Source organism: Maylandia zebra, linkage group LG15, assembly GCF_041146795.1.
Source record: "Maylandia zebra isolate NMK-2024a linkage group LG15, Mzebra_GT3a, whole genome shotgun sequence".
In the NCBI taxonomy this organism is placed as follows: Eukaryota; Metazoa; Chordata; class Actinopteri; order Cichliformes; family Cichlidae; genus Maylandia; species Maylandia zebra.
The window spans coordinates 35471421-35490707 of record NC_135181.1 but is presented as its reverse complement, the minus strand read 5'-3'; the positions used below and the strand labels follow the sequence as shown (position 1 = coordinate 35490707).

The 19287-nt window shown below is 39.8% G+C and overlaps 1 protein-coding gene and 1 pseudogene across 6 annotated transcripts in view; both read right to left on the bottom strand.

The window, feature by feature from the left end:
- Positions 1-2280: 2280 nt before the first annotated feature.
- Positions 2281-3960, bottom strand: LOC101474676 (N-acetyllactosaminide beta-1,3-N-acetylglucosaminyltransferase 3 pseudogene; annotated as a pseudogene).
- An 8049-nt stretch (positions 3961-12009) lies between these two features.
- Positions 12010-19287, bottom strand: part of LOC101474209 (N-acetyllactosaminide beta-1,3-N-acetylglucosaminyltransferase 3) — a 111943-nt gene continuing 104665 nt past the window's right edge. The window contains exons 1-4 of one of the 6 annotated variants that reach the window (XM_076874359.1): positions 18108-18201; positions 15221-15309; positions 14785-14917; positions 12010-14128 (exon numbers count right to left, since the gene is read on the bottom strand). In XM_076874359.1, coding sequence (XP_076730474.1) covers positions 12976-14118 — 1143 coding nt within the window. In that variant the 5' untranslated portion in view covers positions 14119-14128; positions 14785-14917; positions 15221-15309; positions 18108-18201 and the 3' untranslated portion in view covers positions 12010-12975. Of the gene's footprint in view, positions 14129-14784; positions 14918-15220; positions 15333-16291; positions 18075-18107; positions 18247-19287 lie in introns of those variants that run through there. The other 5 variants (XM_004574396.4, XM_004574397.4, XM_076874355.1 and 2 more) reach the window with 5 other exon arrangements.

The following is a 19287-nucleotide window of genomic DNA, read 5'->3' as shown; positions in this document are numbered from 1 at the left end:
TAACATTTCATCCCATTCAATCATCATTATAGTCGTCCCACTAGGTGGCGCTCTAACCATTACTGACAAATGGCATAACAAACACTTCCAAGCTCGAGTCTCATCACACCTGAGACGTTTGGGAGAGATTGGACATTGTGTTTTTGAGTGACAGCAGATTACTGCTTTTTGGCGAGTGATTCAAACTCTAAGTGCCGCCATAACCACCCCGTTTCCCTGGACGTAAAAAGCTTCGCAATTTAACATCACAAAGGTCTTTAGATTCCACACACTGGAGAATGGTTCAATATGATGAAATCCCTTGGAGGAGTTCGTCAAAGTATGAAGCCTGAAAAGAGGGGAAAATGTCGCCAAAATTACACATTAATTTTAAAATGGCTGACTTCCTGTTGGATTTGGGATATTGCACCAAGAGACTTTTTTGTACATCTTGATATCTCCTATAAGCTTACCAGGTTTCAGAATCATACATAGAACACAGAGCAGGGGCTGTGGTTTTGAAATTTTGTAGGGGGCGCTGTGGAGCAATTTCGCGCTATTCAATGAAAATGATCACATGACATCAAAGCCTTCATCGATTTGGAGGTGTGTGCCAAATTTCAAGCCTCTATAAACTTGCCAAGACCCTCAAAAGCCACTTCATCTTTCATGTTGAACAGCGTTGCCACCAGGGTGCGCCGTTCAGTTTAAAGTCACAATTTTTGCACTGAAGCATCACGAGGGACTGATGGTGATATTCACCGCTTTTGAGGTGGCCAAGATGAACCTGTGAAAATCAGTACAACAAAATTAAAGCCATGACATTTCCTGTTGCCACTAGGTGGCGCTGTCCGTATTTCCGACAATGGGCACATCAATCTGTTCAGGGCGGTTCTGACATCATGCCTGTAAAGTCTGGTACTGATCAGACTGGATTTCATTGAGTTATACTAATTTGTTTCTTCATGGCGTTACATCAAAGTTTGCCACGCCGCTGGGGTCACACCCTTTTGCGAAAAGTCACAGTTTTCACTGTAACCCAAGACCAACTCCTTAAGGCTTTCCTGGAGAAATTTGAGGCTGCAGATGTCACCCATCACTATACTGTACCCCAAAGTGTAAAACATGACATTTCCTGTTCCCACTAGGTGGCGCTGTCCTTGATGTCAAATATGGCAGTTGAAATATGTTCAGGGGTGGAGCCTTATCATATGTGTGCTCTTTGGTCCAGATTGGAACATGTATGACAGAATGACAGGCAATAAGATTTTCATGGCGAGTCATCAAAATTCGCCATGGCGCCACGGCCTCATAGTATTGTGAAAACTCAAAAGCTCCGCAATTTAACATGGCACAAGGGTGTAGTTGACACTGTCCAAATTTGGAGCTTATAGGACCAAATCCCAAGGAGGAGTTCGTTAAAGTTCGAGGCATGGAAATGGCAAAATTAGAGCCAAAATGTCACCTTCTCTTCCAAATGGCGGACTTCCTGTTGGGTTTGCGTCAATGGGCCCACAGACTTTTTTGTTCGTCTTGGCATGATACACATGTGTGCCAAATTTCATACATGTAGCTCAAACGATGTGGTCGTAGGGCTGCATTTAACAAGGCATAGGTGGCGCTGTAGAGCCATTTCCCAGTGCTCATATGTAAAACCATTAAAATACAAAATTTTTCACCAAACCTGGCATGTGTGCAAAATTTCATGAGTTTTTGAGCATGTTTAGGCCCTCAAAAAGGCCCTTGTTTGGGGTGAATAATAATAATAATAATAAGAAACGGAGCAGATACAATAGGGCCTTCGCACTCTCAGTGCTCGGGCCCTAATAATAATAAACAGAGCAATTACAATAGGGCCTTCGCACTGTCAGTGCTCGGGCCCTAATAATAATAAGAAACGGAGCAGATACAATAGGGCCTTCGCACTCTCGGTGCTCGGGCCCTAATAATAATAATAAACAGAGCAATTACAATAGGGCCTTCGCACTGTCAGTGCTCGGGCCCTAATAATAATAATAATAAGAAACGGAGCAGATACAATAGGGCCTTCGCACTCTCGGTGCTCGGGCCCTAAAAATGTGCAGATTTTTTAATGCAATATTGTATTTTCTTCAGTGTACACTGTAATACACTGTGTTTTGCATTCCTGACTTGTATGAAATTCTTAAAGCTTATAGTCCAGTTACACACAGTGGTAGAAATAAAGTAAGTATATTTACATATAAGTATATTAATATAATTCAGAATTTCAAGACATGCTTGTTTTTTTTCAGTATTTTGATTTTATCTTAATTTCACCCCAATACATTTATGACTGACTGATACAATGATTAATCCAATACATTCAAACCAGTTTGACATGGGTCGACTTACACAGATGTCAGCTGTTAGACATTATTCTTAAAAGTGACTCTCTCTTACAAAACTTGTATTATTATATTCGTATTAGAAATAAACCACAACAAAGACTAGAGAGAAGTACCAAAAAGTACATACAAATTTGTTTTTCACAGTGTTCTCTCTATCTCTCATTACCTTTGACTCCATAGTTTTATCTTACCAAGCCTTTGACAGAATAATAGTGGGTAATAATTCTTCTGTGCTGTTACTCAACCATAATTGTGATAAAACTGCTTTTACTTATGTGTGAATGGGTAGTGTAAAGCGCTTTGGGGTCCTTCGGGACTAAGTAAAGCGCTATACAAATACAGGCCATTTACTTGCATCGAAATGCTACTTAAAATGTCTTTGAAGTTTTCACTTAAGCAAAGCACTACAGTTTTTCTGAGATGCTATAACAAACACAGTATTGACAAAAGTCAAAGAAAATATGAATCTTCAGCGATTGCTACTATCGCCACATTTTAGATTAGGATCGTGTATTTTATGCCACATAAAATACATCCTAGCCGGGAGAAATCTGTGTACTAGTAAAAAGTCTTTGTAATAACAGGGGTCATAAAGATCCACTTTATTTGATGGGATGTGCAATCCAGCAGTCTTGAAGCCCATGTGGGACACAGGACCAAGTCCTGCTTTGGCCAGACATATCCCCATGTAAACGTCATCAATGGGAAGAAGGTTAATGGATTTTGACATTTTGTATATGACCAAAGCTGTATAGTGAGACAGGAGGTAGCCTGCACCCCCACAGTAAGGAGGGTATGAGTCGGACTCATGCACCTGAACAGGAATATAGTACTTGCTGTTATTCCCTCTAATAGGCCCTTTTCCCTGGATAAGATGGCCAGTAAAGAGGTGCTGGCTTCCGTCATTGTCCTTGAGGCTTTGCAGATACTCGACCATGTTGTCTGTGTTGGCAAAGACGTCGTCATCACCATTCAACAGGAAGTGGGCATTGGGACAGTTCCTTTCCATCCATTCAAGAAAGAGTATCTGCTTCAATGTAAGGTTGTAAAATGTGTCACTGAAATCCCATTGGAGGATGTCGTTGTGCTCCTGTTGCTCCAGCTCCAGGAGTTTGTTCAGCCTTTCCTTCTCAAACCCGCTCTCTGTCGTTCCTGAGATGAAGATCCGTCGAATCCACACACCGTTGTGTAACCTCTCTTCACCCTACGTTTTGCACAGCACCTCTCTGCGTTCATAGTTCCCCGGAGAGCTTTTAATGACCAGAAGAAGAAAGACTTCTCCAGATTTATCAGCTCCTCCACATTTGTCCGGAATGTCCAGTAGCATGGGGAAGTGGCGACAGTGGCGATAGTAGAGGAAATCTTTGATATGCTGAGGAAGTGTTTGGAATCCTGGGATGTTGGCGGTAGATGTGTTTTGTTGACATTTTGGCCACGAGGACATATGAGAGTTTTTCATAGGTGTCTTCTTTTGAACGCCTTTGCTTCTGGTAGTCACAGGTACAAAGTCAAACCCACGGTGGAAAAATCCAACCCTCCAAAGAAGGAAAATCAATAAAAAAAGAACTCCAGCTATCGGGAGATTTTTTGACTTTCTTATTCTCATCCTTTAAACTCTGCAAACCAAAACAAGGAAGAACTCTAACAACAATAACAGCAAAAAAGGTACGCATCAAAACCATTAGGACAAGTAATTACTAAGGCACAGCCGAGGAACAAATCAGTTACTGACTCACCGACCTCATTTCAGTTTTCTCTAACTGTCAGGTTGATGAAAATAGATTCATCTTTTCCTATAATATCAACATGTGACACATATATTTATATTTTTAAAATAATAACCACATTAACTCATACAAACCTTAATGCAGTGAGATGTGGTGAAATGTGATAATTGTCTGATTAGCTTCATCAAAATCCAGATTTAATCCAAGTTTCAATTTCCCAGGACAGGCATAGTATGCTGATCACTTAAGAATCCAAAATTCACAGTTTAGTTTTGCAGTTTCTGTATAGTTTAAATGTAAGCTAGTCACTTCCTAAAAAAGATTTTATTCTGTCTGCTGCCACATCTTAAACCTCATAGCTGCAAGAACGGATGTTTGTTCTTGCGCCCAAAGATATGAGGGTTGCACCGAGCCGACTAGGCGGTGCTTGCATTAACGTAGACAGGATGATAAAGAAATATATCTGCTCTGACGTTTTCAAATATTTTAATGGGATAGACTGTGCACTCCCACATTTAATAATATATGTATTTAAAAAGGGCTAGATTTACAGGTTTTAAGGTTCTGATAAACAGACAGAAAAGCACACTCTCCATGCTATTCACTCTTTCTCTTCACCATGGCCTCAGTACTCTTCTCTCTAGTTTTTATTTTTCTTACCCTCTCACTAACCGCAACTCTCCATCAAACACCCACATTTTTGAATGAAGTCTGAGGGGTTTATATCGCTGTCATATCTCGCGAAAAAGTTGGAATCACTTCATGAACCAGTCACGTGGTACAGCCGGGCAGCGAGGCTTCGGACGTCATCATTTTCAGCTCCTCCCATAAATGAAGCAAGCCTCGATACGCGCATCGCGGAAACGCCCCCTCAATTACTCGACACAAGCTTCGAAGCCTCAATACAGAACGTCACATCACTACTGACAGTGGTTTTTGGTTCAGATTAAAATGACTTTCAGAGCTTGTTTTGTTGCCATGTTTGTGTTTCCTTTATACCAATCTTCTTGCTCAACACTCTGAAATGGTTGAGTTGTAAAAATCGTGTGTGAAATTAGGACGCCAAACAAGACTGAATAGCAGAATAGCAGATTTCCTTACTTTTTGCGTTACGTTTATATGGACTGTTTTTCCACTGTAATAAAAAAAATGTTTCTAATGTTTTCACATTTGTGTCATTTAAAGCTGTTTGTGGAGCCAGTATGCAGGACTCAGAGGCAGAACTGAACTCAAAAGCAGCTTTATTGCTTAAAGGAAAACTACAGACTAGGAGACAAGGAGGAAACTGGGAACGGAAGTAATAATCAACTTAATAATCAACTAGGAGACTGAAACACGAGGCAGACATTCAACATGATGGAGTTTGCGACAAATGACAAGAGGAGACAGAGAGCTAAAATATACCCTGGGTAATCAGGGAGATGGAAAACACACAAGTGAACTAAATCCACCAATGAACCGAGGAAGGCAAAGCATAGCATAACACACAGGGGATAAGGGACTATCAAATTAAAAGAAGGAAACAAAAGCAGGGAGGGAGACCCAGACACAGGGAACAGATAAAGAAACTAATGAACTGAGAAGCTCTAGGAAAGAGAATATAATTTCTTAAATCCAAGAAAAATAGAACACACTGAAAATACTGGTTCAGAGGCCGAGGACCATGACAGTTTGATTAATCCATTTCCACATTTTAGTTATTTCATGAGCATTAGAGGAGAATATATAGATCAAGATCCAGTATGGCAGAATAGGTGTAACACTGCTTGTGCAATCGTAAGATAAAGAAACTACATTGTTTCTTTAATTTAAGGTTTTAAATATGATAATAAAACTCAGTACAACACAACTGGTTCCAACCAGATTCTCCTCCTCAAATGAACAACAGTGTAAGACATATTACACAAAGACTTCTGGAGCAGTGTCCTTTGGAGAGACGAGGCCAAAGTGGAAATGTTTGGACATAATGGACAACACCACTTTGGACAAAACCAGCACATCAACACAAACACCTCTTACCACCTGTCAGCACAGGGGTGGGGAGGTGATGATTAGGGCTTGCTTTCCAGCCACAGGACCTGGGCACCTTGCAGACACTGAGGTGAACATGAACTCCTTTATACCAAGGTATTTTAGAGTCAAATGTGAGGCCCTCTGTCTGATAACAAGAGCTTGATTGAAATTGTGTTGTGCAACATCACAGTGATCCTAAGCAAATCAATAACCACATGTCTGAAAAACAAAAATCAAGGCATTGCAATGATTCAGTCAAAGTCTAGCTGAACCATTGCAACACCATGCACTTCAAGTCGACTGAATTGTTGTGGCGGGAACTTAACAAATGCTGCAAATCTCAAGCTTTTGTAAAATCATATTATCTTGCAAAGAATAAAGAGGCCCTTTTATCTTTATTCTTTAAAGGTAAACGAGGAAGAAGATAATAGAAGGAAATAGAAAATGCAATCTAATTTTACTAGAGACCTCATTTATCCAATCACAAATATTTTCATGATGCACTTTATTCTATGCGTGGGTGACTTATCTGACTTTTACACGAGGCACTTAGTTATACACTGAACCAACAACCAGTCTACTAATCTACAGTTGCACAATATATACTATGTACTCAGGAGGATTGTGTTTCAGGAAGTAGACTGGTGTTATACTGATCAGACCAGCGTTTCCTGACTACATATCATTGTCTCAAAGAGCAAGATAATGAACTCCAACGTGCAAGTATAGTGGCGATAGAAAAAAAAAAATTGTACAAAGGAGTATGTGTGACGGGGCGTGGTCAGCTGCCAGGCCCCCCTCATGGGTTTAGTACCGATGATGAGTGAGGCTTCCTCCTGACATACAAACACTCCAATTCAAGGAGTTCAAATGGTTTATGTTCCAGTTGCCTTTTGATGTTTTGATTATGTTTTGATTATTGTACAGTGTGTCCTGGGCCCTGTTTCAGGAAGCCGGTTTAGAAAACTCAGAGTTAAAAATGATACGCAGGGTTGAGTAACCCCGAACTGTCCAACTCGGAATATTCGGTTTCAGAAAGGCTGATAACAATTAGTTCAATCAACGCGGAGTTGCTTTAACCCCAAGTGAAGCGCGCGGACGAGGATACATAAAGCCCTGATAAGTGGAGCACAGATTAAGCGAGTCACCATGGAGACGGAGGGAAAGAAGGCGCGGTCAATGTATTTCACAGCGCTTGAGGCCGAAATTCTGATGGCAGCATATGCCGATAACATGCAAATTTCTCAGAAAAAAAGTAACACAGCCTCAGCTGCAAAACAAAGGGAGCATGCATGGCAAAACATAGCCGACAGAGTCAATACGTGAGTGTTAATATAAACATTGATCTAGGGATTTCCACCCATTTAACACGTTATTTTATCATATGTTATTTTATTTGTTATTTTATACATTTTATTTTGTGATGTGATGTGAGCGCAGGTGCAACCCAACAGGCCCCAAACATGCCTGGCAGCAAGTAAAAATGAAATATAAAAATATAGTCCAAACAGGTAAGGTGTAATTGTATTATGAGCCACAGTGCTTGGTCAGTTTGTCCGATGTAAATCAATTGCAGTTAGAGGCTACATTAATTTTCTTTCTGTAAGCACTTATTGAAATTATCTGAGCACATTACAAGTACATATTTGCTTACTCTGTATGCTCAAATGTGGCCCGTTATAGCCAACAGAAAAAAAGCGGAGGCCCGAAAAACAGGTGGGGGTCCTCCACCACCACCACTCACAGAGGCTGAGCAGTTGGCCCTCAGCCAAAACAGTGGGCGCCCTGTGGCCAAAGGCATCTCTGCGGGGACATCCTCTGAGTCAATAACCCCGCAAGACACAAGTGCCTACATAGGGGGTAAATTCAAAATAATACATGATGTGCATACATCCTTTCTTCACAGTCACCTTTGCAGTGCGACACATTCATTTGATAAACTCTTTACCATAATGGATTATTTTGTAGTGAAGTTATTTTCCTACTGATTTTGCCTTCCCTCAGTCTTGGTTGTCTTTGAGAGCATAATGACAATGAAGTGTAAGGTGATTGGTATGTTTGTTAATTGCCATTTGGTCCCTTGTAAGTTATAAGTGACCTGTATAAACCTCATATTCTATCAGTTGATGGTGGTGGTGTACTGCATCTGGTGCAGCCTCCTGTTGAGCCAGACCAACATGCAGTTGTGAGTAATACTCCACAGATTATATGAGTTTACAGTAGAACAGCAATGTTGTTTATTTCTTTACTACAGGAAAATAATGAAGAAACATTGACAGCTGTTACAGAGGAGGAAGCAACAGAGACACTTTATGAGGTGTACATCTTTTAATACTTTGTGTACAGGAAACACAGGCGACCAATAAAGCCAGTTGAACAAAAAATCTGTTTATTCTTCTTTCAACATGTTGAGGTGATGGGTCAAAGGAAATGATTGTGACATATGGTGTCTCTGACTGCTCTTCCATCTTGTATGTCCGTGGGAGGGTCAGGATGTTCATGGTTTGGATCACTGCTGATGTTTGGTTCAGAAGGACAGTGTTCTCCTCTAATTGTGGCAATGTTGTGAAGAATCACACATGCCACAATAATGTCACATGCCCTTTCTGGGGTGACCCTGAGTCTTTGCAGGCACTGGAACCGGGCCTTAAGCATTCCGATAGTCATTTCAATTCTGGCTCTTGTCCTGCAATTAGCCAGATTATATCGCTGCTGTGGGCCCGGTTCAGGGTCAGGGTAAGGGGTAAGCAAATAGGGTAAACATGGATACCCCCTATCACCAAGCAAGTAGCCAGTGAACTCTCCTAAGACAGAAGGATACACTTCAGTTCAAATGTCCCTGAAGCAATTGGTCTTTATATATTTTAAAGTATTCTCAACTCACCATGTCCAAATTTTGTGCTCAGTGTACATTCACGGAATATTTGTGAGTCATGGACAGAGCCTGGCCACTTGGCTTCCACATTTGTGATAATGTTGGCAGCATCACATATGATCTTCACAGTGCAGAGAACACAAATTAGCATCCATTACTATAATGAAATAATTTGTTAGTTTGAAATGCTACAGGGAACTATGTACCTGCACATTAATGCTGTGGAAAGACTTCCTGTTCACATAGTCTCCTTCATTTACTGAAGGAGCAATGATTGGAATGTGAGTGCCATCTATACAGCCAATCACGCCTGGGAACCGTGAGAATAAATGTAAAATTTAAGTAGTAGTCCAAGTATCACCACATCATAAATTAAGTTTTGGTCATCCTGATACCTGCAATTTTGTGGCATCCCTCTTTGATAAATCTTGTGGGTCTATGACCGGGGAACACCACAAACGAGTACAGGAGACGTTTCAGTGCAACTGTAACATTCCTGACTGCCCGACAGACGGTAGCCTTGGAAACGTGCTCAGCGTCACCAATATTATACAGAAAGCTCCCGTTTGCAAGAAACCGAAGTGCAATACAAATAATATGTACAGAACTGAGAGGATGTCCGCGATGTGTCACATGCGTAATATATGGCCTGAGGATGTTATCCAAATAAATTATAGATTGTGCTGAGAAACGGTAACGTTCACACAGAAAATCATCAGGAAATGATAAAATGTCCAAACGCGCTCTGATCACTCTCTCCCGGCGGAGAGCTCTGCGGAGAATTTGGGCTTCACGATCTACTGGCTCTTCAAGGAAGGGGCACGCCATGTCCGACACTTCCTACTGTCAGGTTTCCGACAAAGGGGCGGAGACAGTCAGGGTTAGTTGTAGTAAACCTGCTAGGGGGCAGGTTAGCTTCACGGAGTGTGTCGTCATAGTGACTCACTGAGGCTTCATCTAAACTCGCTTTGTGAAACCGAAAACCCAGAGTTTTCGTTAACTCAGGGTATACTTACTCAGTTTTTCCACTAAACCGGCTTCCTGAAACAGGGCCCTGCACTCGAAGCCACAGATAACCTGGAATCAAATGAATTTTCAAAATGCTACCTCTCCATTTTCTCAGAGCAAACAAATTTATCTGATACAGTGACTTCAACACTGACTAATAAAGGAGCCACCCCATATTTAAATAGAAAAGATGTCCTGGAGGTGGAGTCACCTAGCAAACCCTCATCAACACTGTGGCAAGTGAAGCTCTCGCTGTTGCACAGACAGCTGATGCATGTTTTACTTCTATGCATGAAACAGTTGGGAAATGCTGCTCATGTTCTTACTTTCTGCAGGAAGAAGTTCGAATGCACACATTCAGATCATAGCAGAACTGATAAAATACAAGTCTGAAAAGATGCTGATGGGACACAGCGTGTGACTGGAGTGCTGTGTGACAAATTGTGGTTTCTTCGTACCTCGCAAGTCAAATGTTAGATCTCGGAAGTGACGGAAGTTAAAAAATAATTTAAAAAAAGGGTTTGTTTTGCTTCTTAGCAAGTATGACTATTTGGGCATTCAAAAATGGCTGATGTGGTGCATTTTTGCCTTTGGAACATGCTAAAGAGTTCTTGTTAATGATACACACTTTAACACTTTTTCCAGACAATTGACTTTTATACAACTTGCTATTTTCTGGTACATGAGATTTGGAGGGGAAGCAAACAGGCAGGCAGTTACCCAACAAGGAAGTCCTTGTCCATGCTGTCATTTCCATAGAGTGTTTGAATCAGATTAGCAATACCAGCTATCCTCTTCAGTCTACCCGAGAAAATGCAAGTAACTATTTGAACAGTTATTAAAGTAACCTATTTGCCATTAAAGACATCCTTAAATACCAAACACTGATTGGGCAATGCAAAGCAGGTGCTGAGTTAAAGACCGAAAAAAGGGCACAGTAACCGCCGGCCCACCTCTTCCCCTGAGAGGGAAAAAAAACAAGCCTTGTAGGCGTTGCTTTCAGTTAGCGTTGCTTTGTCTGTTATGTTGGCTTTCATCCTCCCTTAATTTAATTCTTAACATCTTTTAAAAAACCTAACGAATTTAAAACGGACCCAAACAGTCTCCTCACATTCCTCCACCTGGTGTTAAGTAAGGTTAGAATTATATAACAATTTTTTTTACAGACATGAACAAAATCCAAGGCAGCTTATAAATATTTATCCCAATGTTTATTACAAAATAATCCTCCAAAATGTCTTGCGCAGGTACACCCAAACAAAAAAGGTCCAAGGACATTATGCGTACATCTTATTTAAAACGATTGTGTACTGCCAGTGTATGCAGTTCACAGTTACCATTTAAAGCTGTTTAACCGTACAACATATAGCCCCTTACTTAGCAGCATTAAACCCAAACAGATTTGAACATTTGTGCATATATTCGATTCAGCATACTGAATCTGCAACAACAGATATTGATTCTTAATGAAACAGTGATCCTGCATTGGATTGCCTACTGGCAACTACTTGTAACGGCTTTTACCGACACCCAGTTGTTATGTTCTGCAACACTGATGTAAGGCACAAATCCCTTTGTGTAACAGAAATATTGAGGCTGAAACAAACAAAATAAAGAAGGCTTAACAGAACAAAGAGGATTAAGAATATAATATATATATATATATATATATATATATATATATATATATATATATATATATATATATATATATATATATATATATTACACCTTTTATTCTTAAGAAACCCTGAGAAATTATTTTGGATGATATCTGCGGCAACACAAGCGTCAGATCTAGAGCTGGGCATTGTTCAGAAGTTTACAGGTACAATTAAACTGCAGTGTAAAATTTACCAAATGTAGAACTTAAAATATCAAACCAACTCAAACATGAGTTCAATCGTTCTTTTTAGGTGATGAATTGCATTGTTATTTGTCCTGTTTTATTTAATGTATGTATTTATTTTTGGAGAAGTCTCAGTATATTTTAAGCACTTTGTAACTTTGTGCAGAAAAACAATACATAAATAAAATGTTTTCATATCATTGCTGTATTTTATTGTAAATAAATACCCAGCTCTTATAACCAATTTAACCCGCAAAATGTACTTTCCTCCATACAATCGTAGCATGAAAAGACCCATACAGATGAACCATAGTACTCTGCAATGCTTTACATTTGAATTGGTTGATTATATGTCATCTGTTCATGATTTTCACACTGGCTGGCACGCGACATACAGAAAAACTCCAACAGAAAGTATGAATTAAATATTACAATCAGCTCTTAAAATTCACATTTGATTTACAGGCAGCTAACATTAACTTGGTAACTCTCCTTACACCTGGCTCATTTTCTACGTGATGGAAATTCAGTAAATTATGCAATATAGAGCCAACTTTTCAATTCTTGGCCATTTTTCATGTCCTTAATCTCAGGACAAGGTAGCTAACACACGGCTGCACTCTAGCTGGCAGCTTTTGTCTACTAAAACATGGCCTTTATTAGTCTGTATCAGCTGTAGCTATGCTGAACTTTATGTGATACTAAAATATAGAAAATCAGACCCAATGACCTTAAATGTGGACTCATTTTCCAATGAGAATTCTCAAAATGAGGCGTAACTTTACACTTGATGGCTACTTAAAATTCACATTCATTCTTTCTGTGCAGTAAGTGGGCATTTCAAGCAAAAGAAAAATCTAGCAATCCAACCAGTATAGTACCTATTAAGTAATATTAGACAATCTGGTAAAGAAAGGTACAAGATTTGGTGAGACAAAGACAAAATATAATGCATTGTATTGTAACGCAACAGCCAGTCCTGCCTGTTCAAATGTTGTCAACTCATTTAAGGTATGTGCCAGTCCCTTCTGTCCAGCAAAAGTTTTTTCTCTTTACAGTATGTGAAACAAACACTTACATGTTCATTTGAGCTGGAAGCAGGAGGAACCGGAACATCACTAAGCTCTATTATTGCCTAGAAGTTAAAGTTTGGTGCTACAAATGTTTTTGGCTGGAGAGACCACATCTTAGATTTGGATCATGTACTCTGTGCCACATTAGATACATCTGAGCTGGAAGGAATCTGTGCACAAGTAAAACCTCTTTATAAAAGCAAGGATGGTATTGGTCTAAACTGTGGGATGGAACGTGTTGTCCTGCTGTCTTGACGCCCATGTGAGAAGTGGGGCCAAGTCCTGCCTTGGCCAGACACATCCCCATGTAAACATCATCAATGGGAAGAATGGTAATAGACTGGGACATATTGTAAATGACTGAAGCTGTATAGCCAGAGAGGAGGAAGCCCCCGCCACCACAATAAGGAGGGTACGAGTTTGACTCCTGCACCTGAACAGGAATATAGTACTTGCTGTTTGGTGATCTAATAGGGCCAACATTTTGGATCAGATGGCCAGTAAAGAGGTGCTGGCTTCCATCATTGTCCTTGAGGCTTTGCAGATACTCGACCATGTTGTCTGTGTTGGCAAAGACATCGTCATCACCATTCAACAGGAAGTGAGCATTGGGACAGTTCCTTTCCATCCATTCAAGAAAGAGTATCTGTTTCAATGTAAGGTTGTAAAATGTGTCACTGAAATCCCATTGGAGGATGTCGTTGTGCTCCTGTTGCTCCAGCTCCAGGAGTTTGTTCAGCCTTTCCTTCTCAAACCCGCTCTCTGTCGTTCCTGAGATGAAGATCCGTCGAATCCACACACCGTTGTGTAACCTCTCTTCACCCCACGTTTTGCGCAGCACCTCTCTGCGTTCATAGTTCCCCGGAGAGCTTTTAATGACCAGAAGAAGAAAGACTTCTCCAGATTTATCAGCTCCTCCACATTTGTCCAGAACATCCAGTAGCATGGGGAAGTGGCGACAGTGGCGATAGTAGAGGAAATCCTTGATAGAATTAGGCAAAGAGTTGAACTCAGCGATGTTGGCAGCAGATGTTTTTTGTTGACATTTTGGCCATGAGAATACATATGTGCTGTTTTTGGTGTTTTGCGTCAGTCGGCTGTGGTCCTCTCTAACATCTACGTGGAAACTTATAGTTTTATGGTCAACAAAATCTTTGCAAAGGTGAAGGAGCAAAAGCCCGAGTGCTACCACCATCAATACATTTCTTGCCCTGATGGTTTTCATCTTCAAAACTCTGTAGCGACAAGACAAAAGACAGAGATTAATTAAGATCAGAATGAAACTAGACTAACTTATTGAGGAAGTTATTGATTAGAAGCAAGTACAAGCATGCAGTGAACACAAAGATGTGAGCCAAAGCCTTATAGATTTACGTACTACTTGTGCAGTGCATAAGACCCTCGCATTCTTCTTGAAAGTTCCTTTAGGGTGATGTGGTTAAACCCGCAACTGTAGCATACATTGCACTGACAAGGGCATAACTTGCAGGGAACTTGCAATTTGTTTTGTCAGAGTATTGCTGAACATAAACCCATGTTCCCTTTATTAGCTAACAATACAGTGGTTTTTAAAACACTTGTTGACTTGTTTGTATGTTACAATTGCTCTCTATATCTGTGGCATAGGCATAAGGTGAAATTATTTTTCAGAATATGATCCTTTGCTCTGAATGTGGTTTTAAGAGTAAACTTGTGATTTCCTGAAACATGAGGACAGAGTGCACTTTAACTCTAGAATGATCACGTACCAGTGTTAGCTCAGTGATCGTTACAATGGGCCTTATTATAATGTTGCCTTTGTCTTGTCTTGTAATGTGATACTGTATCAGTAAGGGTTGTGTCACTTTGGTGTGATCGTGTTTGCAGGCTGAGATCTACACTGAGGTTTCACCTGTTAAAATCAATCCTCAAACAGCTTAAAATGCAGCAATGGGTGTTATATTCCTTCCAACAGAGCTAATGCTGGTGCCTTAATGGTAGACCGTGTGGTGCACATGGGTTGACCATTCAAAGCATTCATCTTCCTGTTTTAAATTAAACAGAACATGTGTTGTGTTGAAAATATTTGTGCATGCACACAAAATGCGACACGCATGTAACAGCATATGTTTTTCACACATCCTTTTTACAGTACAGTTGATGTTTGTTTTGCAAAAGACTGAAGCATCATTTTAATTATCAAATTCTTTGCTGTAGCCCTGACACCTCATGGGCTGTGGCTTAACACTTATGCAAAACTAACATTTTGGTTTTAATTTGAAATGAAGGCAACACCCTCCCACGAAAAAACATACAAAAACACTTGGGCAACAGGAATGCAAACTCACCTGCACCACGACATGACTCTCAGAGTGACAAGCCAGCAGGAGTGAGGAGACCGAGCTTCAGAGCAGACATGAAGCAGCTGGACATGTGCCTGAAAAATCCACACACAGGATGCTGTCACACAAAATAAAAATAAATCAAATGTTGTTTTGTGTCCTCAGAATGGATGGAATATGTTACATAGGCGGTTTCTGACATTGAGTAATAAAACCACACAGTCATTCTGAAAGAAGCGGGGGAAAAGAAAGAAAGAAAAGGGAGTTCCCGGTCCACACAGGCTTTTGTGTGTTTTTTAAATGCAAATCTGACAGCAATAAAACTCAAAATGTGCAGTGTAACAGTGTTCAGCAATCCTTAAGCATGTTAGTGCGGTAGGACAGCTGCGGCAGATTGCTTTATGTTGTTATTAACCTCCTAGGACCTGGTGTCCACATATGTGGACATCACATTTTGGGTTATTTAGACCAAAATACTCAATTTTGCTCAACATGGGCCTGATTTCTACTTACAAGGACATTATATTGCTACTGTTCTATCAAAATTTTAAACAAATATCCTCATATGTGGCTCTTATTTTTCTTTTTAAAAAAATCTGGTAATTCTTTGTTTTTACATTAATTGGGCCTCAACATGCCCAAATATCAAGGAGAAATTAAAAATGCATGTCGTGGAAGAGTTCGGGTCTTAGGAGGTTAAAGCAGAATTTTCAGTGTTGACCATTTTAACTGTTACTAGTTTTCTTCCTCTTTGTCATGTTTCGGCTGTGTGGCAGGCAGGAGAGGACCCAAACGCAAACTCACAGAGACAAAAGGTAAACTCAAAAAACACAGCTTTATTGCTGGCGTGAAGTGGGACACGAAAAACAATACAAAATAAACTAAACTGGGAAAACTAAAGCACAAAGAGCCACAGGGAAAAATCACACAGCTATGATGGAGACTACGACACTGACAAAGAGAAACACAGGGCTTAAATACACAGAGGGATAACGAGGGAATGAGACACAGAAGGAGGGCACAGCTGGGAGAAATCAGGACTGGACGAGACAGAGACGCAAAACTAGAAACACTCACATGAGGCATGGACCTTCAAAGTAAAACAGGAAGTATCACACAGAGACGCGAACTAGACACAGTGGAGACAGCAACTAAGAAACAGAGACAAACCATAAGGCAGAGGTCTAAGAACCAAAATACACAGAGGGAAATACTCAGCTTTGAACACAAGAGACTAGACTAGAGGGAGTAACAAAAGACCAACCATGAGAACATAATGCACAATGCAGGGTGACAGAAAACAAGAAACTCAAACATGCAAAGACACACCATAAACAGAACAGAGGGGGCACAGAGAGACATGAAGGGCAGGGGAGACTTAACATGGGTTGAAACACAAGGGGGAACTAATAAGCAAATCAACATAGGAGGCCTAATGAGCTAAACATACTATAAACATCAAAATGAACTAAAACTCAAAACACTGGGTCCTAAGACCCAGGATCGTGACACTCTTTTGTTTTGCGTGATTTTTGTGTAGTTGGCACAACATCAGGGTAAAGTCAGGAACAATGGGCTTAGCTTTGGATTCCACAAAAATGGACTGGAAAACGGAAGTTAACTGCACAGTGTCGTGAGTATTTGATTTGTGACAGCCACGACATCAAAAACAATTAAAAAGATGAATAACATATAGGCCTATTTTAAAATTATTTTTGCTGTGTGTGAAAGTGTTATTTACTAGGATCGCTGAATATTTCTATGCTTATTTCAATTTCCTGTTACAATACAAAGGACAATTGTTAACCAGTTACATACTGTGCAGACTCACGAATACAGAAGGCTAGTTTTGTAAAAAGCAAAATGATAAACAGCAGTCAAATTAGTCTTCTGGACAAGGTAGAGAATGATTGCACAGGTTTTAAGTACACTTGTCTGGTTAAGACTTTCACTTGTAATGTGGTTTTTACTTTGTGGTGTTTCTACTTTCAGACAATGAGAGCTCCTTTCAGTCTTGAACATGTCCAGGTACAACAGTCATTTGAAGAGATTTAGAAGATATGCCTATTTACTTTTTAATCTGCAAGTCCGATGGTTATTATATATATTTCTTATTAAATCCTTTCATAGTGTATTGTCATCAAAGCATCAGTAGCCACAGGCTGTAATCTTTTTGCCAAATATTATATTTTATTTTTGTTGTTTGGTCTTTGTTGTCTGTGTTCTCCAGTTTGTTTTAAGATGGTGCCATTTAGTATTTAGTTAATATCTGCCAGCTCCATCACACAGAAGGCGTATTAAACAAATGTAATTTTTATAAACCATCGGGAGATTAAAAGAAGCATTGGTGAACATTTAAGTCCATTTTTTGATTTTTGATTTTTTTTTTACATAGTGTCATATTGTTGAATGGACAATAGTCGAGCTTTAAGCGACGATTATTAGTTTGTAAAAGGACTTTTTAAATTCCTTTGGCTTCCACAAACCAGACAGAGTTTGTGGAAGCCAAAGTAAGCAGAGTAAGCAAAGTAACACGTCGCGCATGGCTGAAGCATCAGAAGACATTTATCTTTAGCTTTCGTCGAGTTCTCATATAGCGAGTCATGCCTAAACTATTGTAAACTAATCTAGGGGACAGTTAAGATTCATAAAATAAGAGATTTTAAAAAGCGACACTCCAAAAAATATTTTTTTTAAACAGCATTTGTCGTCTATGCGTAATTTCTCAGGAAACTGTGTTATTATAGCCAGTAATATATCCCAATTACGCCGAGTACAAACTAAACATGTGATGCTCCCTATGCCAGATCCCGTTACTTTACGGAAACTTTATTCGAGGACGCGCACGGGCACAGAGACAGCACTTCGCGAAGCTGCTGTGTACAGTACTTACAAGTTTAAGAAGATCGCCCCTCTCCTGTGTCTGTAGTGAAGTCAGACTAATAGTGAATCCAGAATCCGGTGGCTGAAAAGCTCAGGTCCCTGCACTGCAGGGCGTTGTTCTGTCCGCCCCGTGCGTCATCTCCTCATCTATTGCCTGTCGGTAACGATCTGCGATCATCCCGCTATGACTATTTTCTTTCACAATTTCAATTACTTTGACTGTTGATTAATAACAAATATCTATAGAAATAATATTACTTGTGATTATTATTGGATATATGATATTATAATACTTTAAATGAAGTATAAGTATTACAATATCATTAAGACGCTGCTTAAATAAAATGTACTATGATTACCTAATAATAAAACCTTAAAAGTAAAGGTTATTCCCTATTAGGTTAGCTGTAGCTGTAGGAGGTGGAGCACGTCATCAACTAATCAGAAGGTTGGTGGTTTAATTCCTGGCTGCTCTGGTCTGCATGTTAAAGTATCCTTGGATAAGATACTGAATCCACTGGATTTTGAATGCGTGTGGATGTTTGATAGAAAGTACTTAGAAAAAGTGCTTGGGTGATTGAGGTATTCACCATTTATACATCCACTAGTAGCATTTTACACAACGCAGTCTAAGGAAATCCTTTAGCAGAATTTATGAAAGATCACATTATCCAGTTAAAGATTTGAGCTTCCTTTTCAACCAAATGGTCGGGCATTGCACAGCTACAAGCATTTCACCCCCCCCCCCCCCCCCCATGTCATACTGTGTATGGCTGTGTATGTGTGTGACAAATAAAATTTGAATTTGATTTGAATTTGAATTTGAAATGGGACACTTAATATAGTTAAAACTCTACTTGCAGGGTTAGTCGTATCTGTAGAGACAGTACTTCGCTGTAGGACACAGCTAAATATCACCACAGTAAAACAAGAAGACCTTAACTCATGTGGATGGTAAAATGCTTTTAAGGGCTTGGCCTTGAGATTTAAATATTTCCCTGCACTTTGTCTTCAAAAGCTTTTTAATCCCTTTCGGATTTATCGTGAAAATATTTCTTCATCTTTCTGTTTTGGTTTTTTCTGTCTATACAACACTTTTCAGGCATGCTTCTGTGTAAATTTCAACCAAAATAAAAGGAAGTTCTTTCTGAAAGCCTGTTCTTCCTCGTTGGAGTGCTGCCATGACCATT